General features: G+C 30.8%; 2 protein-coding genes and 1 pseudogene across 3 annotated transcripts; 2 read left to right on the plus strand and 1 right to left on the minus strand.

The window, feature by feature from the left end:
- Nucleotides 1–135: 135 nt before the first annotated feature.
- Nucleotides 136–2,443, plus strand: LOC117933412 (rust resistance kinase Lr10-like). The gene is made up of 2 exons (XM_034854772.1): nucleotides 136–808; nucleotides 1,329–2,443. The coding sequence occupies exons 1-2, from the start codon at nucleotides 136–138 to the stop codon at nucleotides 2,441–2,443; spliced, it is 1,788 nt and encodes a 595-aa protein (XP_034710663.1).
- A 14,849-nt stretch (nucleotides 2,444–17,292) lies between these two features.
- LOC117933607 lies at nucleotides 17,293–20,895 on the minus strand (annotated as a pseudogene).
- A 730-nt stretch (nucleotides 20,896–21,625) lies between these two features.
- LOC117933609 (rust resistance kinase Lr10-like) lies at nucleotides 21,626–25,038 on the plus strand. 2 transcript variants are annotated; one of them, XM_034855062.1, is made up of 3 exons: nucleotides 21,626–22,365; nucleotides 23,719–23,745; nucleotides 23,857–25,038. In XM_034855062.1, the coding sequence occupies exons 1-3, from the start codon at nucleotides 21,711–21,713 to the stop codon at nucleotides 24,963–24,965; spliced, it is 1,791 nt and encodes a 596-aa protein (XP_034710953.1). In that variant the 5' UTR covers nucleotides 21,626–21,710; the 3' UTR covers nucleotides 24,966–25,038. The 2 variants fall into 2 exon arrangements, with proteins under 2 accessions (XP_034710953.1, XP_034710954.1); XM_034855063.1 differs by lacking the exon at nucleotides 23,719–23,745.
- The last annotated feature ends 1,124 nt before the right edge of the window (nucleotides 25,039–26,162 follow it).

A 26,162-nucleotide genomic window follows, 5' to 3' on the forward strand; every position in this document is an offset into this window, starting at 1 on the left:
CCCTAAAAGCACCTGCTTCCCAAACAAACAAAGTTCTTCTCCCTTTGTACAAAATTTTCAAATCTAGTTACATATATATAAAGTAGGTGAGAAGCAGGGCAGATTAAAACTATAGAGATAAGCAGTCGCTTAAAAATGGGCATCTCTTTATTCTTCTTCTTCTTGTTTATGGGATTGTTTGCAGAGATTAATGGAAGGAGCCAAGATGAAGAGTGCAAGGCGTCAAGGTGCAGTCACCATGGCCCAGTCATCCGGTTTCCGTTCCGGCTAAAACACCAGTCAGACCACTGTGGATATCCGGAGTTTGAGTTATCATGCTCAGAAAATAAGCAGACCATACTAGAGCCCCCATATTCATTAAAACTCTCCGTGGAGAAGATAAATTACACTTCTCAGGAAATTATAGGCCGACCCGATTATTGCCATCGCAGGAAGTTTCAAAACTTTAATTTATCTGCCTCTCCCTTCCAGTTCACGGAGTCCTACTTAAGGAGCTTCTCCTTTTTCAGTTGTTCAGAAAATAAAGCAAAGTCATATGGGCTTAAGTCTATCCCTTGCAGTTTTCTCTCAAGTGACCCAGTTTATGCCATTGAGTCCAGCTCTTCTCTCTATTTCACCAACTTATCCTCTTGCCGGAAGGTTTTCAAGGCTACACTCCCACATTATATATTTTATGGGGAAAACCATATTTCTATGAACTGGTCAATCCCAATGTGCGGAAATTGTGAAGCAAAAGGAAAGAAGTGTCAGCGGAAGAAGAGTAATAGCACAGAACCCGAAATCGAATGCATTGATAAACCAGAAAAAGGTAATAAACCCTGCTTCTTCATCATTTTCGCCTTTCAAGCCCGTTCATATCTCCTACTATGATTTTAATAGACTTGTTTTAGGGATTATGCTTGTTATAGATCTACCATATGCAAAGGATATTTTATTTGGTATTTCTTATGTATGCTCTGTTTGTACCATATTTGGTATTATTTATTCACTACAAGCTAGCTACAACAATTAGGCTTGGCTAAAACAATTGAACCTCCATAAAGGATTGCAAAGCCTAAGGCTAAAATCCAAAAACACCAACAAAAATTAATGTTACCTCATGATCATCATACAATCTATTGTGATTTTATTAATTAAAAAAAAATATAAGCTAATGAGTTTATCATCTTTTACAGGTGCTCCGATAGATTATAAAATGGTCCTTACAGGTGATTTTCTATTCACCTATATATATTCATCTTTTTGTCACGATGAGGGTGACATTATGATTCTTAATTTGTTTCTTCTTTTTTCATTTGCTTACAAATAACCATTTTTCCTACTTGCAGAAGTAATCCTTGGTTTCCTTCACCTCTCGTTGGGAATATTTATAATCTTTATTGTCTATCGCTCCAATAAATTAAAAAGAGAGCATAAAATAAATATTCAAAGGTTTTTAGAAGATTATAAAGCTCTCAAGCCCTCAAGGTATTCTTATGCTGATATTAAGAAGATCACAAACAATTTCAAGGACAAATTAGGTCAAGGAGGTTACGGGACTGTTTATAAAGGAAGACTCTCAAATGAAGTTTTTGTTGCAGTAAAGATTCTTAATGATTTCAAAGGGAATGGGGAAGAGTTCATTAATGAAGTGAGAACAATGGGTACTATTCATCATGTTAATGTGGTTCGTTTGGTCGGGTTTTGTGCAGATGGATATAAACGAGCTTTAATTTGTGAATTCTTACCAAATGACTCATTAGAAAAGTTCATATTTTCAACATTTGGTAACAATCGTTCACTTGGTTGGTGTAAGCTTCATGATATTGCTATAGGCATAGCTAAAGGAATTGAGTATCTTCACCAAGGTTGTGATCAAAGAATCCTCCATTTTGATATCAAACCTCATAATATTTTGCTTGATCACAACTTTAATCCGAAGATCTCTGATTTTGGTTTGGCCAAATTATGTTCTAAGGAGCAAAGCACAGTATCTATGACAACAGCAAGGGGGACCATGGGCTATATTGCACCAGAAATGTTATCCAGAAATTTTGGGAGTGTGTCTTATAAGTCAAATGTTTATAGTTTTGGTATGTTATTGCTTGAAATGGTAGGAGGAAGGAAGAATATTGATTTTATGGTAGAAAACATTAGTCAAGCATACTTCCCGGAATGGCTCTATAATCATTTGGATCAAGAGCAAGAGGTACACATCCGAATTGAGGAAGAAAATGATACTAAAATAGCAAAGAAGCTAAGTATCATAGGACTTTGGTGTATTCAATGGTATCTATCAAATCGCCCTTCGATGAAGGTTGTGGTTAGAATGTTGGAAAGAGAAGAAGACAATTTAGTCATGCCTCCTAATCCTTTTGCATCTATGGGACAAACAAGCACAAGTGTTAAAAGACGCAAAACATCTGTCCAACCAGGGTTGACAGTCATATCAGAAATAGAATAAAAAATTGTCGATTATATGTGTGTAATTTAGGGAATAATCATGTTGTAATAAAGAATTGTAATGTAATCTTTTTATTTATTGCTACATTTGAAATTCATGTTTGTAAAATAGGGCACTTTTGAGGCTCAAATTTTGTTAAATTTGAAGAGTTGTGGTTGACACATCAATTTTTCCTTTCCTTGCACTAACTTAATTAGGCCTTCTAGGAAAAAAGATTTTGTAGTTGGATTTCAAAAAATAAAAACAGTGGAATACACTTGTTCTCCAAAGAGACTGGCTCTAAAGTTAGATAAGCATCATTCTTGGATGGAGCTTCAATATCAAGGTGGTTGAGGATCAAGGTCAGGAGGAGTTGAGAAAAAAGGGAAAATCTTGCAAACTATAGTTGTGCATGATGGAAAGGAGAAAATGAGACATGGAGGAATTTTCATAGCTAGGCTTGTTCCCATGTGATTTTCTACTTTGTGACTTGCAAAGATCTCCCAACATGCAAATTGAGATAGAAAAGGATATTACTACAACATTATTGGATTTATCTCACAACATATATAGATAATGAATTTCAAAATAAGGATATATAAATTAATTAATTTTTTGGTTTGTCTTGCTTCACTGACATAAAAGCCACCAAATTAAAAAGTTAAGCACTATTAGAGAAGTTTTTTAATCCACATCTCCAAATTCCAAAATTAGTTAATTGATTTTGATTACTAATGGGTCTTAAACCTTCTTGATGGAGCCTATAAAATTAGATCTTTCAAGTTGGTTTGCACTATGTATGATGATGGGGCCACTTTGGTGCTAGTCATTCCTAAGGTAGAGCCTCTTGCTCTGCACGAAAAGGATTGCAAGGAATTAAGCTCAATCTTTCCACAATTGTAATAATAGCTTCCTCTATATGAATGTTGGGAACATGTAAAGTGATCAAACTAATGTCAATCATATATATATATATATATATATATAATGTTTTGTAGTTAGTCAAGCATGGCAACATGTTTAATTAAAAACTTAGCTACTTCACTTTAACAAGACATGCCCACATGCTTGTGAAAGGAGGAAGTCCTTTCGAGTTGTTATCTGATTAGCATTTGAAATCAGTATTTTTCCATATATAAAAATGAGTTTTTGAATAACTTTTGAGTTCAAATCATTATATTTTAATTTAAATATATGCTAAACTCCAAATTGAAGACTAATGTTTACATCTAGTGAATAATGCAAGGAAAAAGAGGAATTTCAATATATAAGAATGGGTTTCAACACCACTTCGATACAAGGAAGTAGAGTTAATCGGGATATAATGAGTTTCAGGTGTTATTAAAATGAATTTTAATATCGGGTAATACACAAATTTAATACCAGGATATCATTTTGATACAAGAAATGCATTTTGATACCACTGTATAGGTATTGAAATCATTGATTGAAATTGCTTTAAGATCCAATAAGTTTAGGAGTTTATCGAAATGGATTTCGGTGCAATAACTAAATTTTGATACCATTTCAATACATTGAAGGTACCGAAATTTCCCTACAAAAGCATTCCAAAAATACAAAAATTTTGAAGGATTATCGAAATGAATTTTGATACCTTGTGATACCATTTTGATACATAGTGATACATTGAGATACAATTTCGATACAAGGAGCAAAACTTCGATACATGTACATGAAGATACAATCTGATGCATGTCGATATCAATCCAATACAATATTGGAAACATACCAAAGGTCCACAAGGTTTAGGCATTTGTTGAAATGCATTCCAGTACCTCTGTGGAGGTATTGAAATTTCCAATATGAGTTGCGATTTCCAAAATTTTACTCCAAGACTTCTCCATTTGACTCTTTTGCATATTTTTTTTTTATATTTTAAGAATTTTAATTATGTTGTCTTTTTTATATGGTTATTTAATTTCACTCACCTCCCTTGAGATTTGAGTTAAACACACCTAGGTACCATGAGTTTAAAACTTTATTAAGTATCTTCCTTATTTTAAATCAAATGGAAGGTAATTAAGAGAAAATAGTCGATGAAAAGGGAAAGAAAAGTACTTAACCAATGATAGCTATGTGTATTTAACCTAAACATTAGGAGAATGAAATTAACCCTTATTTTAAATTATATTCAAGGAATTAAACATTAATTAAAGAGTATGGTATATATCCTCTAATGAAGCTAATGAATGACCCTTTCAAATAATACGAATGAAGGTTAACTCTTACAAAAACATAGTCTTAGACAATGAAAATGCGAGATACATAGAAAGAAGGGTGAAAAAGGTATAAAACCAATTGAAAGTCGAAAACAATGTTAAATTTTTTTACATAAACTTATCCACTGTGCTTGATTTTTCTATAGCATTGGCGGTTATACTCAGTAGTAAAATATGAGGCTAACTGGGTACGTTAACTTGTCCATAATATTTGATTTTTCTATATCTAATGTTTTTTAGCTATTTAGTAGTCAAGCATGGTGAGCTATTTAATTACAAATTGAACTACTCCATTTTCACGAGACATGCATGGCCACATGATTGTGAAAGGAGGGTGTCCTTGTTGGTTGGTCCCAGTGGGGCCAATGAAGAAAGAAACTCATGTATGTATCATGTTTTAGGTGAGAGACTGCAACTTGGACCCATGAAAGATCATTTTTTGTTTGTAATTGTATATCTTTCTCTACGTGCCCATCTTTAAAGTAATTAAAATAATTTATTCAAGTGATTTTTAAAAAACTTTCTTTTTCTGAGTTTCAATTGGTATTCTATCATTGTGGAATTTGCTTTTACATTTCTAGTGAAACCTGACTTTGTATCTCTTGCATTTTCCAATTTAGAAAAAGATGTCTTTAATTAACTAATGTAAGGCTGTCCAAAATCTTATTTTGATTTTTATTAACTTCTTCATGAATCATATGATTAGTTTTTCTTATGAATTTTCTCTTAAGAATAAGGAAACAATGAGCTCTCTAGAGCATCTCATTACTTAGTAGGAAAATTAATGGTAAAAAAAAGGAAAATTGAAGTTGTAAGCCTTAATTTCTCAAATGAGATTTGTTTAATTTATCTTAAAACTAAATAAATTGTAGTTTGACTTAAGTTTAAATAGAACTTAATTTTATTAAATCTTTTATTATATTTTAAGACTTAAGTTAAAAGACACCTTAATTCAAAATTGAGCTTAAAAAGTAGTTTATTGTACAAACATCCCATTGATCATGAACCATCATTAGTTACAACATTTGCTAACTACACATTTGTAAATAATAATAGATAAGAATTTTTTTTCACTCTAATTATGAGATGATTGTGAAATTAACTTGTAAACATTGAATATTAGCCAAACTTGTTTTTGGCAAGTGAAATAAAAATTATTTGTCACCTTCTTGAAATATATATATTACCCACTTTTCCACTAAAATCCATATTTGAAAAGTTCATAGATCCTTCCCTTAGTCATAATTCTCAATGCAAAGAAGTCAAAAGTCTTCAAGGCAAGAAAAAATATCAATTTATTGCTAAGAAAATTCATTGGTAGGCCATTGTTTGAAATCGACACATGCATAATGGACCATATGATTCATGACAATGTAGTGGCCATATGATTCATGACAATGTAGTGGCCAATGTCAACAAAGTCAGCCTTATTAGAATTATTGAACGAATATGATGCTATCAATTTTTTACTAACAAAATTCATTGGTAGGCCATTGTTTGAAATTGACACATGCATAATGGACCATATGATTCATGACAATGTAGTGGCCATACGATTCATGACAATGTAGTGGCCAATGTCAACAAAGTCAACCTTATTAGAATTATTGAAGGAATATGATGCTTGAAAGGGATCAGCTAAGAATTTTGATCCATGTACAAGGGTTGTTGATGTAGTAATGGGCATTTATATTCTTCAAAATAATTGATTTACATTTTAGTTTTATTTGCAAATTGTAATAACCTTTTTATTTTTTATTATTTTTTGTTTACTTTATCTAATATATATGCTATGCTCTTAAGATCATATCAACTTTATTTTACGTTTGGTTGAAAAATAGATAAGATAAATGATTATTCATTTTATTTATCATATCCCTTTATATGAGATTTAATAATCTCACAAAAAACATGCAATATACATACCTTTTAGATAATAAATTTATTTCTCATATCCATTGCATTTCTTAAATATTAGTTTCTTTTAAAAAAATTTCATTTTAATCACTTTGAATAATAAAAAATAAAATCTAATTTTAAAAAATAAAATTTTTTATTCCAAAAAGAAGAAAAATAAAAGCATATTTATATTATAATACAAAATAAAATTATATATATATATATATATATATATATATATATATGTATATATGAAATACAAATTAATATTTTATCATAGTGTAAACCATCAATTAAATATGACCTTAATTTATATAATTTCATCACTCTATATTTGTTTAACATTCATAAGATGGTGATGCATGATATTTGGCTTTTTCTTACTACTTGAGGAAACAAGACAACCAAAAAAATTATTTGTCACCTTCTTGAAATATATCACCCACTTTTCCATGAAAATCCATAATTGAAAATTTCATATATTCTTCCTCTATCTCATGTATTACTGTAAAGAGTCAAAGTCTTCCAAGGCAAGGGCTAATATCCATTTATTGTTGAGAAATTCACTCGGTAGGCCATTGTTTGAAGTCAGCACATGTATAATGGACCATATGATATATGATTTATGACAATATAGTAGTCAAAGTCTTATTGGAGGGCTTTGATTTATGATAATATCGAATTTCACAATCTTATGAAGAAAAATGGAATCTACTTATATTTTGGATAGTAAATTTATTTCCCATATTCATTGTATCTCTAAAATATTTATTTTCAAAATATTTCATGTTAATCACTTTGAATAACAAAAAAAAAATAAAAAAAATAAAAAAATCTAATTTTAAAAGATAAAAAATCATGGGTTAAGCCTAGTGATCAGCCCATACACAACTAGGCTATTTCATTCGATTCCAAAATGCCTCTCAAAGGATCAACCCCAACAATAGGCTCATGGGTCAAGCCTAGTGGTAAGCCACAACTTAGGCCGGTCCATATCCATACACAACTTAGGCCGAGTTAGGATCATGGACTAGTTTTTGGGCTTGTCCCCTTAGAAGGCATTTTGGAACCCAATGAAACAATAACAATTTTTCAATTGCTTCTTGCTTTCTTACTTTTAGGTTTTGCCTTTCTTGAAAGGACTCCATTTGCAGACTAGATTTTCAGTTTTTAAAGACAGGGTCTCTAGAATTAATATGCAGTATTTGGTCCTTAAAGGCCCAGCAGACCCATGGGCTAGTTGGCAGGGCAAGGCTAGCTAGCTTGGATTTGGGCTAGCCCAGCACGTTTGAGGCCTAGCATCATCAGAGCTCAATTTGGCCGAGGAGGCAACTTTAGGGTCAACACAAACCTATCTGGGCTACCCCTAAACTAAGATTAAATGGTTAGGGAGAGCTCAAATGGGTCTATATATGCCATAACATGAGGAATATATCAATCATTGCTAGATTCTAGCATGCTATATTTTAAAGATTATCTCCAAGTCTTTTTATCTTTTTTCCTTTTTTCTTTGTTCTTACATCTCCCTAACGTGAAGCGTTTGAGACATGTTTTTTCATCTTAGCTCATGTGGTAAAGTGGTGAAGTGGGGTTGTTGCTTTAGTTAATCTTAGTATACGGTTGAACTTTGATGATAAACTTTAAATTAAATAAAATTTAATGTGTTGGAATCATGGATAAATCTAATATTTTTTAAAAATAATTTAAAACTCAAATACTAAATTCATTAATACTAGAAATTTATAGATTAAAATTGTTTCACAATTACTTTATTAATTCTTTTCTGCATACTATTATATTTTTATAAATTTTTCTATTAGAAAAATGAATTTCAAAAGTGATATATTATGAGTTATGACTTTACTATTTCTCCTATACAAACTACTATATATATATATTACTAGGTAAATAGATTATAAATTAAGTAAGACATAATTAATAATTTAAATATTTTAATGAATCTTTTGATTTTTAAGAATAACTTGAAATTTAAAAACCAGACCAATTAATTGCAAATTCAATCAAAATCTTATAGAATATTATATTCATAATTGAGTATTAAATGTGTACATATAATAAAAAAAAAAAACTTGGTTTATTTACATGTTAAAAAAAAGTTAAACTTTATTTGTTATTCATTTTAAATGAAATATTATTAATGATAATTATTTTAAAATTATGTTTATTTTTTTTAACAAATTTTTTTTTACAAAGATGTAAATATCCTTATGTTTCTAACATAAATTAAAATAGTATATTTCTTAATAAAAAAAATATAACTTATGATTTTATCAAAATATTACCATTTATATTCTACTAATAGCTATTCATTTTTAATTTATTTGTAATCACAAAATTATTTAAATTTTTAATAAGATTTTTTAATTAAATTTAATTAACATTATATAAATTAAATTTACAATGTTTCATAAAATCAAAACAAAAAATATAGATATATTTTGAAAAACAACTTATCCAAACAAGTATTTTTTTTTAAAATTTACGAACATGATTAATATCCTTATGCTTCTAACATATATTAAAATAATGTATTTTTTAATAAAAATATATAACTTATGATTTTATTATAATATTACTATTTATGTTCTACTATAAACTATTCATTTTTTTTAATTTATTTGTAATTACAAAACTATTTTCATTTTTAAAAAGATTTGAATTAAATTTAATTATTATTATATAAATTGAATTTATAATTTTTTTTATAAAATTAAAACAAAAAAAGTTAAAAACATCTAGTTTGTCTCCACAACATCTAGTTCGTGAAAACAAGCTCTAAAGTTCACCTGATCAATCAAAGCTTTCACTAGCATAACACAAGCTTCTCTTTCTATTTTTTGTTCATTTAAAACATCGAAAAGAATGAAGCAAGCATAAAGAGAATAGGGCTTTTACTAGAAAATTCAAAACTACTCTTAAGATGAGAGACACCTAAGCAGAAAGTTGATACAAACAATGCCAGCAATATCAAGACACCGAAACAGAAAGTTGAAACAAAAGGCTGCCAGAATTCTTCATTGAAACAAAGCACTACCATAAAATGCTTAATCAATATAATCTGTAAAGTTTGGACTTTGACAAAGTCCTCTATTTTAAGTGTGCTTAAGCTCTTCTGGAGCTTGAGTGCAACACTTCAGGTGCATTTTTAGTTGATCATAATACTTGAGTGCTTTCCCTAGGACAAAGGCATGATATTTTATTTCCTTAAATGTGGATATAATTTTATTTTCCAACATGCTTCTTTCTCATGAAATTATTTTCTTTAAGTTGATACCACTAGGACTGATATTATAATTAAATATAAGAAATATGTCCAACATGAATATAGTGATTATTTCATGTCGACCCATAGGCTGGCTCAGATTTAGCCTAGCCTAGCACGTTTGAGACCCAACATCAGAGCCCAATTGGGTTGAGGAAGCAATTCTAGGTCCAATGCAAAGCTATTTGGGCTATAGCATAAGGAATTATGGCTAGGACCCGGTGCGAGAGCTCAAATGGGTCCATATTTGCCATAGCATGAGGAATTATGCCATGGCTAGTGGTGAATATTACTTTTAAAGAGAGGCAAAAATGTGTCTCACCTTAATATAAACTAATACATGGTTACCATAATAAGCCTAACTAATATTCCTGAGTGCACTAATCCGTGTTTTTCCCCTCCTACTTTCTCTAGAGGGCTCAAACATCATTGGATCATCAAACATCATTTTTCCATATTTGGACCCGATTTGTGAAGAACTTGTTGAAGTTGCAGCTTGACCAGTCCACCTTTTGCTTCTCCTTGCACTTGGATGATGGTTAAACATGGGAAAATACAAGTTTGAATCACAAGTTCAAAATCAATTAAGCTAAATGTTCTATTAGCTAGGTTGTGTTTAGGGCATTGGGGCTCATTAGTGGAAGTTAAGATTCAAAACACCACTCTATAGTTCTTAATTGGTTGTTAAATGCTTTGATCAACTTTCTCCCAGTGTTTGATTTTTCTATAGCATTGAATATCATAGTTAGTATTAAATTATGAGGGTGAATGGGTACATCAACTCAACTTGCCCACAATGTTTGATTTTTCTATAGCATTAACTATTATAGTTAGCATTGAAGTATGAGGGTGACTAGGTGCATCAACTTGTCCACAATGTTTGATTTTTTTATAGCATTAACTATTATAGTTAGCATTGAAGTATGAGGGTGACTAGGTGCATCAACTTGTCCACAATGTTTGATTTTTCTATATATAATGTTCTGTAGCTAGTCAAGCACGAGGAGCTATCTAATTACTAGACATACCCACATGCTTATGAAAGGAGGAGGTCTTGCAAGTTCTTATCCTATTTAATAGGTGAAGAATTAGAATTACTGAAAATAATCGTCTTAAGTATGTGTGTATGTATTTTTTTATTATATTAAGTACATGTTTTAGACATTGTTACTAAATATTGGATTAAAATAGGAATTTCCTAAGTAATTAAAATGACTACTCTTGAACTTGAATTCCCTTCTTTCCCATTTTAGCAAAAAAAAAAAAAACTCCCTTTTATAGACGATAATTATTACAAATTGTTAAATTGTTGGAAGATGCATGTTTTAGGGTTTTGCTTTGATATTTTGTTGCTACTAAATAGATTGAACCAATTTAATAGTCTTTTATGCTCTCCACCTAAGACAATTATATGTTATTTAATGGGGATTTAGGGTGGAAATTTCATTTCAAAGCATGATGGAAGGTTTTTGTATTTTTTTTTCAAAGAACTGACATAACTAAAGTTGATCTCAAAAGAAAATCCAAAAATTTATTAAAATCAAATCTGAAATTTAAAGGGGGAAAAATAACAAAGAAAAAAAAAACTCATATTTGGTAAAAGTATATAATATAACCGTTACTTATGAATTTATGAACCTCCAAGCTAGTTAAATAGGTTTTATCTTTTATCTATACACCTTTCTCCACAGACTATTAGGTATCAATCAATTCTGTTAGTAGCATGTTGCCATCTCTACTTTAAGTCATATTTATGTCTGGACATCTATGGATAGACCTTCTACCAATGCAAAGCAAGTGGAGTAGCAAAATTTCTTAGTCATTGTATGACAAATCTTATCATCTTTTTTCAACTCTAATTATGACAATGAATGACATCTGACACTCAACCTCTCAAAAATTGACTAGTTCCTGTGGGGCCAATGAGGAAAGAAACTGATTCATGCACCATTTTACATAAGAGACTGCAACTTGGAACCATGAGAGATCATTTTTTTTTTTTGTTTGTAATTATATATCTTTCTTGATGCATCCACCTTCAAATTTTCAAATAATTCTCTTTTTGTGAGTTTCAATTGGAATTTTGTCTTTGTGGAATTTGCTACTACATTCCTAGTGAAACCTAAGTTGGCATCTCCTACATTGTCCAATTTGAAAGAGGATGTCTTTATTGACTAACGTAAGGCTCTCCAAAATCTGATTTTGATTTTATTTATTTCTTCATGAATCATATCATTAGTTCTTCTTATGAAATTTCTCTTAAGAATAAGGAAACTAGTAACTCTCTAAAGCACCTCATTTCTTAATAAGAAAATTATTGGTAAAAAGGGAAATTGATGTTGTAAGCCTCAATTTCTCAAATAAGATTTTTTTAAATTTATCTTAAAGCTAAATAAAATTTAATTTGACTTCGGTTTAAATAGAACTTTATTTTTTATGTTATTTTATTATATTTTAAGACTTAAGTTTAAAGATAAGAATGACCTTAAAACAAAAAACAAGCCTAAATAGAAGCATATTATATAAAGATCACATTGATCATGAACCATTGATTAAAACATTAGCTAACTACATATTAAAAAAGAATAACAGAAAAGAAAATGATTTTTTTCTTCACTCTAATTATGAGATGATTGTGAAATTTACATGTAATTAGGTGAATAATAGCATAACTTGTTCTTGGTAAGTGAAACATTAATGATTGTTGTGCATAGGTTATCAGTTTTAAAATTTCATTGAAATTGTTTACTTGGAAAGGGGGTGGTACCACAACTAAACATAACAAAACTATTTATTTAGAAGGGCGGAAGGAAAAACTTTATGGAGAGAAAACTAATCTATGAAAACAATCAATCGACATATTTGGATTTAGATTTTGCTTTAATTACTATCTTAACTAGTTAAAGGTTTGAGTGAAAGTTACCACTTATAATCACAAACAAATGATGTACTATATTTTCATCCACGTTGATTGTGAAACAGGATATATGATAACCATAAAATTATGAAAAATTTTATTTTACCAAAATATATTTTCTATTGTAAATTATTGAAAAATTAGTATATATATAATTAAAATAACAAGTAATTTTCTATTGTAAATTAGATTATAGAAAAAAAAATTGAACAAAAATTGAAATTTGTAAGTTTTTGTTTATATATTTTTATTATAAATATTTTTCTACTAAAAAAATAAAGTTTATAGTAGAAAGTCAAATATTATATGATAATTATTCTTACGATAGTTTAAAAAACGAAATGTAAATTCATGATTGAAAGCAATATTTTGCCACAAATAATTTTGAGGTAAAAAGTGGAGTTCATGGCACAAAGTTATATACTGCGCAAAAATGATTCTCACCATGTTTTTTACAATAAAAAGTAACTTCTTAGCGATATGTAATATTTTCAAAAGAATTTTGGGAAGTATCTTTTAGGAAGGTATCAACAAAGACACATTAACATTGTGGGATAATTAATGTATGTAACAAGAATATAAACAAAGGTAGAAAAGCTTGATTAATTCCTTTGGTAATTTCTTATTTCACATAGCAAGTAGGCATTGAAAATTTTTCCACAAAATTTATGAGGGAGGAATAATGTCCAAAATGTGTCAATCAAATAGACTAAACACTATTTATATATTTATATATATATATATATATATATATATATATATATATATATATATATATATATATATATATATATATATATACAAACACACACATATATTGTATTCCATAAGAAAATGGGTGCCATTGTTTTTAAAAGAATTATTGAGAAGGACCTTTTGGGAAGGTGTCAATATAGAAACATTAAAAATTGTGGGATAGTTGATGTATCTTACAAGGATTGAAAGGATGGTGGAAAAGCTTGACTGATGGTTAGATGGTTTCTTATTTTCCATGGAAAAACTGGCTTTGAAATTTCCCCACAAAATTTATGAGGGACGAATAATGTCCAAAATCTGCTAATCAAATGGACTAAACATGGTGGAGATAACCAATATATATATATATATATAATATATATATATATATATATATATATATATATATATATATAATCATTTTCAAAAGGATTATTAAGAAGGACCCAACAAATTCTACGATACCAACAAATTCGTATAGATCAAGCTTGACTAATTCTATAATGGTTTTTCTTTTCCATGAAAAGTGGGAGTTATTGTTTTAAAAACAATTAATGGGAAGGCCATAAAAAATATCAAACATATAGATGACAATTTTAAAGTATAGTTAAGGAACAAAGAGATTTACTAATTTATTTTATTATGTTCTTCAATTGTACTATGCATAAAAGAATAAATACATGCAAAAATATATATATAGAACACTAATTTTACTATTTTTCTACTTTTATTTTTTTCATGGTATCAAAGCCATTTGACTCATACCCTCTATAATTTCTTAACAACATATTTAAGTTCCTTTTCTTCCACTCTCTCCTTTTCAATTAATGGTATTTCTCATCCCATTTTTATTGAGTTAGATATGAAGGATAAGGTTTCCTAGAAGCATTCATGTATCCAAATACATTTCTTGACATGATATAATATGATGCTTAGGCAAACCACATCATATGTCTTTCTTGATGCTTAAAAAGCGTCATTGTTTCCTTTTTCCTTATAGTAGTTTCTACAAGTTCTTCGTAGATGTGACTTACTAGCTATTGTTTATGAATTGAAACATGCCCATCTAAGCTCATCCAAGACTATAATATATCTTATCTATACACCTTTCTCCATGGAATATTAGGTACCAATCAATTCTATTGGCATCATGTTTCCGTCTCTACTTCAAGTCATATTTATGCCTGGACATCTGTGGATGGACCTTATACCAATGCAAAGCAAGTGGAGTAGAAAAATTTCTTAGCCATTTCATTACGAATCTTATCATCTTTTTTGGATTCTAGTTATGACAATGAATAGCATTTGACACTCAGCCTCTCAAACTTGACAAGTCCCTGTGGGACCAATGAGGAAAGAAATTGATTCAAGCATTATTTTATAGTGGGGGACTACAACTTGGAACCATGAGAGATCATTTTTTGTTTGTAGTTGTAGATCTTTCTCTATGCACTCACCTTCAAACTTTCAAATAATTCTCCTTTTGTGAGTTTAGATTGTTACTACTACATTTCTAGTGAAACCTAACTTGTTATCCCCTGCATTTTTCTAATTTGAAAAAAGTATGCCTTTATTGACTAATGTAAGGCTCTCCAAAATCTGATTTTGATTTTGTTTATTTCTTTATGAATCATATCATCAATTTTTCTTATGAATTTTCTCTTAAGAATAAGGAAATTAGTAACTCTCTAAAAGTACCTCATTTCTTAATAAGAAAATTACTGGTAAAAAAGGACATCAACTTGCCCACAGTGTTTGATTTTTCTATAGTATTGACTATCTTAGTCAGTATTGAAGTATGGGGGTGACTGGGTACATCAACTTGCCCATGATGTTTGATTTTTCCATATAGCTAGCCAAGCATGGTGAGCTATTTAATTATAAGACATACCCACATGCTTGTGTGAAAGAAAGGAGGTCATTGCAAGTTGTCATCCTATTTAATGGGTGAAGTATTAGAATTATTGAAAATAATGGTCTTAATTATGCGTCTATGTAACTTTTTATTATATTAAATACATGATTTAGACACTGTTACTAAATATTGGATTAAAACATGAATTTCCTAAGTAATTAAAATGACTACTCATTAACTTGAATTCCATTCTTTCTCATTTTAGCAAAATAAATAAATAAAATCCCTTTTATAGATGATAATTGCTGCAAATTGTTAAATTGTTGGAGGAGGCATATTATAGGGTTTTGCTTTAATATTTTGGTCCTACTAAATAGATTGAACCAATTTAGTAGGCTTTTACACTCTCCACATAAGACAATTATATGTTATTTAATGGGGATTGAGGATGGAAATTTCACTTCAAGGCATGATGAAAGTTTTTTTTTCTTCAAAGAACTGACACAACTAAAGTTGATCTCAAATGCAAATCCATATATATGTGTGAATAGAAAATCACCAGTAATTGTTAGTTTTTCTTTTATGCACCTGTAAGAGATAAAATAAACTTAGTAGCTGGCTATGCTTTTGAAATTAATAAATCATAATCTATCACGTGATGATGCCATACAGATTAATTTTAGGCAGTGTTCTTGGACTGAAGCCTATGACTTTGTGTTCATTCCCATGGTTCCGACAGGGCTTTTTTTTTTTTTTTTGCAGTCTTTGATGTTTCCATATCAAGATACGAATAGATAAAATGAAATTATGTCAAATTTTCCGTTTCCATATCAGGGTGCAAAGGAATATGGCATGGGCTAATATTGTGTAGCACGTACCTTTTTCTGGCTTCTTTATGCACTCAATTTCAGATTACATGCCATTACTCATCTTCAGCCTGCATTTCTCACCTTCTGCTTCACAATTTCCACACACAGGTTTTGACCAATTCATGGAAAATCTAGATTCCCCATATTCTATATTTAATGGGAGTGAAGCTTCGGAAATCTAACAAGCAAAATATATTCATAAATAAATTAAAATAGACATTGCTCATAGATACGTACTGAAATACAATGTATGGTATTATCGGCATAATTCATGTAGTATTATGGTCCTATCACATCTAGCACATTTCACATTTCTAAAGACAAAAGAAATAGAGTCCTATAAATATAAGGACCAACTTACTTTTAGTGTCAAGAAAATTGACTCGATGGTTTTATTTGAAAAGTCATATTCAATAAATAAAGCATCAAAATTGACCACATGTACAATGGTCCACAGAAATTATTGAACGGTGTGAGTTGTAGGAGACCATTTTAAAATTTTGAATATTTATTTGCTCTTACAATTTTATGCTCATAATGAATTATAGTAATAGACATATATCAAGGAAAGGTTTGAGCTCTCAAATTGTTACTTCTTTGTTAATTCTCTCTCTATTAAAATGCAACTTTTGATTTGAGAGCCTGATTTAAAGTGCGAAGGGTAAGATCAAAGTCCTAATTAAATTTCAACAAGGCGTAGAAGTCTATGAATGGAGAAATCAAAGTGTCCATTAATTTGAAGAACCATATATGGAATGATGCAATCCAATGTCCAAGAATGTAATTGTAACCTTTAGAGGGCCCAAGGACACTTCTCTAACAAAAGCTATACGGAATTACTTACCAAAGAAATGTTGTAATTGGCACTATTGATCCTTGAAAGCCTAGATTACTACTAGAAACAAGTTATAACAAAATAACTTAGTCGAACATCTACAACCCCAATAATTATTTTTGTAGAATACTTGAAAAAAAAATAGAACTTCAAAGGAAATGGAGGATTTTCTTTGATAATTTTAAGGGCAAGCAAGAACACTATTCAAATATCTAAAATGATATTTTATTACTTGTACACAACCTTACTTACAAGGAACCAAACTATTGTTTGAAGAAGAAACTCTATTTTATTACATACACTGATCTCATAGAAACCTTACACATAAGACACAATCACACATTATTATTGGATTACAAAATAAGCAATTAGATGGAGTAGGACTACCTTCCATTTAAGCTTATTGTACCCATGGAATTAGATGATGAAATTGGTAACTCTACCATGGATTGCTCATGATTCTCGATAGACCATAGAGTTGGCTTAGGAGGCATTTTCAATAGTTCAATCTCTCCTTCAAGCATCTCCAATGTTTTGCTCATTGAAGGACGATCCACAGGCTTCATTTGTACACACCATAGCGCAACTATCACCATTTTCTTACATACTTTTTTCATCCTCAGTGGCATCTCCCATTTCCATGTCCTCTCCTTGATCATATCTATCATAAATCCATGATGGGAAATATATTTGACTTGAATGCTCTGCAAATGCATTCACATTCTTCCTTTTCCCCACCATTTCCAATAACAACATTCCAAAACTATAAACATCAGCCTTAAATGATACACCTCCAATGTTTTTGTAGAACAATTCAGGAGCAATGTAGCCCAAGGTTCCTCTAGCAGCAGTGACTGATACAATACTTTCATCTGTTGAGTATAATTTTGCAAGACCGAAATCTGAAACTTTTGGAGTGAAGTCTTCATCAAGAAGAATGTTGTGTGGCTTGATATCAAAATGAAGAATTTGCATATCACACCCTTGATGTAAGTATTCGATCCCACGTCCTACTCCAAGTGCAATCTTGTATAATCTTTCCCAACTCAAAGGAATGTTGTTTCCTTGATCAAGAAAAACAAACTTATCAAGAGATCCATTGGGCATGTAGTCATATATAAGGGCCCATTTTGATCTCTGTATGCAAAATCCAACAAGTCTCACCACATTAACATGATGAATTCTTCCAATTGTAGCAACTTCATTGATAAAATCTTGCCCATTAGCCTTTGACATAACCAACATTTTTACAGCTACGATGCGGCCACTTCGGAGTTTTCCTTTGTACACAAAGCCAAAACCTCCTTGACCCAATTTATGCTTAAAATTATAAGTCATCTTCTTTATGTCTGAATATGTGTATTTGATTGGTCGAAGATTTTGGTAGTTATGTAGGAATTCTTCAATATCATCATCTAATGATAAGTGTCTCCGTCGAAACTTGTAAATTAAATAGGCAAAGAGGCACAAAATACCAATCACAGCTCGTCCAATGATGATCATGACTACATATAAATCACATGTTAAAGATATGAAAAACGTCAGAGGAAGATTTATAATCATCTAACCACATTCAATCATCAAATGCAACAAATAAAATTAGTTTTGAAAAGGTCATTTCACCTATATCTTAGGTTTTGGATTTCCACTCAAACATAGTCATGTGACTCTTTTTCTTTTGGGTGACAGCATGATATACATAAAGGATGGAATAATCAATTGAGAAAATTTGTTTTGTTGTACAAAATTAAGGAATGAAATTAGATGCCAAATTCCAACTCTATTCTTCAATTTCCTTGTACTCTAACAAATCTAGGAATAATTTGAAATCAAATACATCACAAATTTTTTTAAAAATAATAATAATTTTATTTGAAAGAAAATTTCTGAATTTCACAAATTGGAATTTCAATTTATGATTCATTTTGTACAACCAAATGCATTGCCAAACTTGATTGTCGGCTTTTATCTTGAATGAAAGGATTCCAAAAGTGCCAGGCAAAAAGAGGTATAAGACGTGTGCAATTATATACTTATTGAGATCTGGAAGTCTTACCCATGAGTTGAAATATCAAGACTGTCCCAGCTGCAAATATGAGAGGAACAAAAATTATTAAGTTCAAGAAAAGAAAGATTCATACATATGATAGATTTAAAATGAGCAAGAAACAAATACAAGAGAAATATTATTACTGCTATTGGTTTTGATTAAAAATTAGGAAGAGATGGATAGGATAGAAGAGAAAGGGTAATATTAATAATAATCATCATCATCATAGTTATTATTAGTTAAGTGGACGAAAAATCCAATCATTTATTATACTATTGATTAATTTAAATATATTTTCTTTATTCGGCTATGACCTCAGTCTCAAATGACTATTGTGGGATTGAATGTGTAATTTAGAATAACAGTTTTTTATTTTATTCATTTATCGTGAACTCCAAAAATAAATTATCATTTCATTTTATCATCAAATTAATAATTTTTTATTATTATTATAAAGAACTTCTCAAAGCCTTACCAGCTAAAGTTGTTCCGCCTCCATACGAAAGATCTCCGAAGTCTGCAGGTTGAAATTCAGTAAATATGGTCAATGGTAAAAGTAGAAGAAGCTTTTGCATTTTGCTCTATGTGACTGCCAACTAGACAATGATATTAAGCAGCCCACAGGTACCATGTTGAAATTAATGGAATGAAAATAAAAAAAAATAAAAAAAAAATCTCTTTCTTTCTTCTACAACAAATGGAACTAATAAGCCTTACATTCGATAAAACGGTCCACACCTAATAGAGTTCCTGTTAACAGAAAAACAACATAAATTGAATTTAACATGAGAAAGATAATAGAAGTAAAAATGAACATGAAAGATAATAAAAGTAAACTCCCAAAGTCTCACTGATTATATATAGCAGATAGAGAAAGATCCGAGCTGCAAGATCAAACCAATTAAGCAAATATTATTAGTTATAAAATGTTGAAGCAAAATAAATACATGAATGGATAAAAATAAACATTGCTCATACGTTTGGTGCACTGTACGGTATAATTGCTATAATTCCGCTTGCAGTCTAGCCCTTTCACCTCGCATTTGCTTTTGCAGCGGAAGCTCAAAAATGAAATATCAAGCCCCAGAAGCAGCACTTCTTGCAAATCTGACATTGAAAGATTGTCGTGCTTCAAGAATCGAGTAGCAATAGTCCTGAGGATGGTGCATGAATACTTAATCTCTCCCACCTCCATGTATAAATCTCCGACTAGTGCATAAACATATGCTTGTGAGGAAGATGAAGTCACATTGCTTCTGTTGCAAGGAGTGATAGGAATATAGTTGCCATCACTTATTGGCTGCTCGCAGTTCATCAAAACCGTTGTATTGGTCACTCCCGGTACCCAATAATAATTTGAATCAAAGCTGTAATATGACAAGGAATAGAGAGGAGTTGAGAAACAGTTGCCCTTTTCGACCCCAGGATCCACTACCCGAATGGTATAGTGATCGTAGTTGATATCAGCAACATAGTATTTCCCAAGGGTGAGGTTGACCATAGTACGATTGTTTTCGCAGACCAATTCATAGTCAGGATCACCACACCCAGATGGATCACCTTTCAATCGGAAAGGGTCGCTGATGTTTTGAATCTCTCCACAAGAAGAGGGTCTGCAAGTCTGGTTTCCATTAGCAGCACAAATTGCAAGCAAGAAAGTGTGGAAGAGCGCTAACGCCACAAGTTTTGCTTCTCTAAACATCATAACATTTGAGAGAGATACGGAGTTGGAATTCTTCAGTTTTATGTTTAATTTAAGAGAGAGATCAAATTATCCCCCAACAGGCTTGCGGTCCCAATTTTCCTGCAACGTGAAAAGAGTGTGAAATGAGACTTATTGACTGTTATAGTCAACTACTTTGATTTTTCTATGTATGGATAACTTCACATTGAAGAAACGCATACCCACCCTCTGTTCATGATCAGGTTCAATCATTAGAGGCTTCTGAATTAGCATAATGAAAATGAAAATCAAGAATCACTATATTTGAAATTAATTTTCTTTTTATTTTTAAAAAAAGGATCTTACTACTGAATTAGCAACTTTCCTCGACATGGGCCATAATGTATACCAAATTAACCTTGTACAAATAATGAATTATGTACGGTATCATGCTAAGTTATCATTTTTCCAATAATTTAAACTTCTATATGTTTTATATAGTTTTTTATTATTTGTATTTTAAGTTTTATTTCTTCTAATCAAATGCCTACTTTAAATCAAAATTTGATTTTTAAAAAACATACAAAATAAATTAAGGAGGACGGTCCATTTAGATTTAAATTATAATAAATGAAGTATTATTAAATTTTAGAGTACGTAATGTGACTTGCATAAAAATGTTTATGTGTATAAATTAAATGGAATACTTACATTTTGAAAGAGACAAAATAAACATATACATGTGATACAGGGTGAAAGGACATTGTTATAAAGTGAAAATCTATTAGTAAAATGTACCACCGCAGTAATCCTCCTTCCTACAATTCTTCTCTATAAATTTTCAGGCTAATCTCCTCGCGATATTTGTATCTCCCTTTCCACTTTCTTTCCTATCCCAGAGACTTCTGTCCTTGGCAAAAATCACAAATTCCTTCCATAAAAATGGATCGATATCTCTGTTTGTTTTTGTTCTTGTTTCTGACCTTGTTTGTGGAGATGAGAGGGGGCCGAGATGAGTGCATGACATCGAATGGTTGTGGCGACCAGGGTCCACTCATCCAGTTCCCTTTCCGTCTAAAACACCAGCCACACCACTGTGGATATCCGGGATTTGAGTTATCTTGCACTGAGAATAATCAGACCATGCTAGACCTGCCAGTTTCGGTAAAGCTCTTGGTGAAGAAAATAGTTTACAAATCCCGGGAAATCATTGTCCAGGACCCGGATAATTGCCTTGCGAGACAGCTTCGAAACCTCAATTTAGTTGCCTCCCCCTTCCACTTCAAATTTGAACGGGACATCACCTTCTTCATTAATTGTTCCCCATATGTAACTCTAGAACGCATCCCTTGCCTTTCTAACCCTGGTAACCCAGTTTATGCTGTTTATTCCTCCAGCTCTGTCCAAGATACGGATCTATCCTCTTGCCGCAGGCTTTACAACGCTTCAGTTCCAATTGATAGGGGTTATATATTAAAAGGAAGTGCATTTTCTTTGAAGTGGTCGAAATCAATATGTGGAAGCTGCCCAGAAGGAGGAAAAATATGCAGACTGAAGAAGAGTAATAGCAGGGAACCAGAAACTGAATGTATTACAGGTAAAGAGACTCTGCATCTTAATTCCCCATTCATCTTCTTTTCATCTTTCATGCTCACCTCATATCCTCTACTACGATTTAATATACAAATGCTCCATTTTGGAATTAAAAAAACCTTTGTAAAGGATATGAGCTGATAAATTCTGCTGATTGAATTTGCGTTTTATTGGGATTTTGAAAATCAGAAAAAAAAAAAGAAAAGAAAAAAAAGAGAGAATAATTTGATTACAAGGGATAAAATAATCTCTAAATCTGAAAAAATAATTTGAAATAATTAGTGAAAATAATTTTTTACATTTTAAAACTCTTGTTAGATGAATTTTTGGGTAAAGTAATATATTGTTTTTCTTACATTTCACCTCAAAACATTGAGCTAAACTAACGGATTCAAACTAAGGCCCTTTTCTTTTCTTTCTTCAATTTTTTAGCGGTCAATAAAATTAAGGGAAATAATTAAACAAAGAGTTAAATGTTTATTTTGGATTTAATTTTTTGAAAAATTAAAGAAATAAAAGAAAAATGTTAAAGTCCTTTTATAATGCATTCTTTCCTACCTACTTACAATTAATATTTTTCTTTATTTTCTTCTTATTTTTCCAAGGATGTGAACCTAAAAATACAAAGTAATACAATTGATATTCAAGTATTCCTTTTGGATCACGAAATATTTAATAACAAAAAATTACTAAGATTGTTGAATATTGTTGATTTTCTTAAATTTTTTTTCATATCCAAGTGGACCATACTAACCCTTAATTTTCCAGGTAATTCATCTTTATTTCAACTCTCAATAATTACAATTGTGTAAAAAACTCCATAAACATCATTTTTCTAGTTTTAATGGTTATCCACATAGATGACTTTTCCCTTATACCTAACATGAGAAGTTCGATGTTAATGGTCAATCGAATCGCCAAGTGTCATCGTACCTACCAATTGGATCACTGTATATAATGGTATAGAATAAGGATATAGATTTCTTCACATTCCTTTTACATAGAGTTTCATTTTTATTTTTATTTTTATTTTTGTCATAAAATTGGATGAATTTGTGTTTAGGGAGTCATGAAGACAATACGGTATTATGAAACATAAAACTATGATACATAATAGGGATTAGAAGGGTATGTTTTAATTTCCACTACAAGTTAGGATAGAGTTAGTAGCAGAATTGGTACTACCTCAAAAATGAACCATAGAATACAAGAAAGGGACCCAAAAAGATAAGGTTGAAGCCTAGAATAAAATTAATTAGATTAAAATCATATCACATGAACATGTAATTTAGCATGTTTTTATTAATTCCAAGAGCATAACAAGCTAATTACTTTTTTTTTTCTTAATTTTTTATAGGTGTATCGAAGAAAATAATTGTGACAGGTAATATTCTATTTATACATATTTTATTATAGAGATAAAGATTCTTAACTTGGTTATTTTAACTATTTATTTAAATAAAAAGTTTAAGTTTTCTTCTTTTTATTTATGCAGGTGCAATCTTTGGTTTCTTTCTTCTCATGTTAGTAATTGTTGTGCCTTATCGTGTCTATAGCTCAAATAAAGTAGAAAGAGATAATAGAGTAAAGGTTAAAAAGTTTCTAGAAGACTATGAAGCTCTCAAGCCCTCAAGATACTCCTATGCTGATATTAAAAGGATTACGAGTCAATTCAAAGATAAATTAGGGGAAGGAGGATATGGAACCGTGTACAAAGGAAAGCTTTCAGATGAAGTTTTTGTTGCAGTAAAAATCCTTAACAATTCTCAAGGAAATGGGGAAGAGTTCATTAATGAAGTAGCAACAATGGGTACAATCCACCATGTTAATATAGTTCGTTTAGTTGGATTTTGTGCTGATAGATTTAAACGAGCTCTAATTTATGAGTACTTACCAAATGAGTCATTGGAGAAGTTCATATTTTCAAAAGTTGTCAAGAACTATTCACTTAGTTGGAAGAAACTTCAAGAAATTGCTATAGGTATAGCAAAAGGAATTGAGTATCTTCATCAAGGTTGTGATCAAAGAATCCTTCATTTTGATATCAAACCTCATAATATTTTACTTGACCACAACTTTAATCCAAAGATTTCTGACTTTGGTTTAGCCAAATTGTGCTCCAAGGAACAAAGTGCAGTCTCTATGACAATTGTAAGGGGAACAATGGGCTATATCGCTCCAGAAGTGTTATCTAGGAATTTTGGGAATGTGTCTTATAAGTCAGATGTTTATAGTTATGGAATGTTGTTACTTGAAATGGTTGGAGGAAGGAAGAACATTGATGTCAGTGTGGAGAGTACTAGCCAAGTATATTTCCCAAAATGGATTTATAATCATTTGGATATAGGGAAAGAATTGCATATTCGAATTGAAGAAGAAGGAGATGTTGAGATTGCAAAGAAATTAGCAATTGTGGGACTTTCATGTATTCAGTGGTGTCCAGTGGATCGTCCTTCCATGAAAATTGTGGTTCAAATGTTGGAAGGAGAAGGAGACAAGTTAACCATGCCTCCTAACCCTTTTGCTTCAACAGTTCCAACAAACTTGAGCAAGCCAGGTAGAGTTTTTCAACAAGAGTTGGCAATAATTTCAGAACTAGAGTAAAAATAATTGTCTATATGTTCAACTTATTATGAATGTATAGTTTAATAAAAATTCATATTGTAGTTGTTCATCATCATAGCATCTTTATTAATAGTTCTGTTAATTGAACAAATGATTGTATAAAATGATTATACCAGTGGCTCAATTGATGTTAGATTCCAGAAGTTCTTGTTCCCATGTAATGTATTTCTTGTGCATTATATTTTAATGAATATGTCCAAGAATATTCTTGCAACCCAATTTATAGTTAAACTACACACGACTCTATAGATCACCTTTCAATCAAGTAAGAGTAACTAATGTCCATCACATTCAAGATAGAAACTATTGCATGACATAGTAATAGAATTAGATCTAGGAAACTTGAAAATAAGAGTCCCATCCACTACACCCATATAGAGTTTCTTTTGTTTCTTTTTTCTTATTTTTTTTTTCTTTTTTGCCTTTACCACTTTTTTATTGGACTGAGAAGTAAGCCTAATTAGTTATGTAATGACTAAATTATACTGAATGGTGATGGCTCGTTGGAGAACTTTGCATTGAATAAAATGGAGATCGATTTCGATGTGTTTATTCCTTGCATGAAACACTGGATTTGCTGCTAGCTAAGTAGCACTTTGGTTATGACACCATATCAATGGTGAAGATAGGGCAGGTATCCTAACAATAAAGGAGTTAGAGAGTCAGGTGAATGCTTGATCTTGAACTTTATCAATACAAATTACCAATGGAGACCATGAAAAATATTAGATTGTGGGAGAAATGAACCATATGATATGTGACCATGTAGTAATCATTGAGAAAGGAAAAAAACATGGACTCAATAGATTATGTAATAATAATAATAATAATAATAATAATAATAGACTCAAACTCTCTCAATATATGGTATTGTGGACCCCGCATTTCGGCTCATGCACTTCCACTCTATGGCGAGCTTGATTTTTAATTTGAAAAAATGATTTATTTGTTAAAAAATGACTTGGAGTCGCCACTTATTTTTGTTTTATTTTTAAAGGGTAAACAAAATAAGAAAGAAAACCCTAAGTGTGACTCCTTATTTTGGAAAAGATAGTCTGTGAAAAACCAAATCGAGCTCGGGGGTCAGGTTACTTATCAGGAAGGTACGGTAAAGACCGTAGTACCCCTCTAAGCCCCTAAAGTCGGGTCTCTACTAATAAAATACAGCAATCATGG

The sequence above is a fragment of the Vitis riparia genome, chromosome 16 (assembly GCF_004353265.1).
Source record: "Vitis riparia cultivar Riparia Gloire de Montpellier isolate 1030 chromosome 16, EGFV_Vit.rip_1.0, whole genome shotgun sequence".
NCBI classification, from domain to species: Eukaryota; Viridiplantae; Streptophyta; class Magnoliopsida; order Vitales; family Vitaceae; genus Vitis; species Vitis riparia.

Coding starts and splice junctions, on each gene's coding strand:
- LOC117933412 (XM_034854772.1), top strand. CDS start 136: ATGGGCATCTCTTTATTCTTCTTCTTCTTGTTTATGGGATTGTTTGCA. Junction 809..1,328: donor CATTGATAAACCAGAAAAAG/GTAATAAACCCT, acceptor TCCTACTTGCAG/AAGTAATCCTTGGTTTCCTT.
- LOC117933609 (XM_034855062.1), top strand. CDS start 21,711: ATGGATCGATATCTCTGTTTGTTTTTGTTCTTGTTTCTGACCTTGTTT. Junction 22,366..23,718: donor AGAAACTGAATGTATTACAG/GTAAAGAGACTC, acceptor AATTTTTTATAG/GTGTATCGAAGAAAATAATT. Junction 23,746..23,856: donor GAAGAAAATAATTGTGACAG/GTAATATTCTAT, acceptor TTATTTATGCAG/GTGCAATCTTTGGTTTCTTT.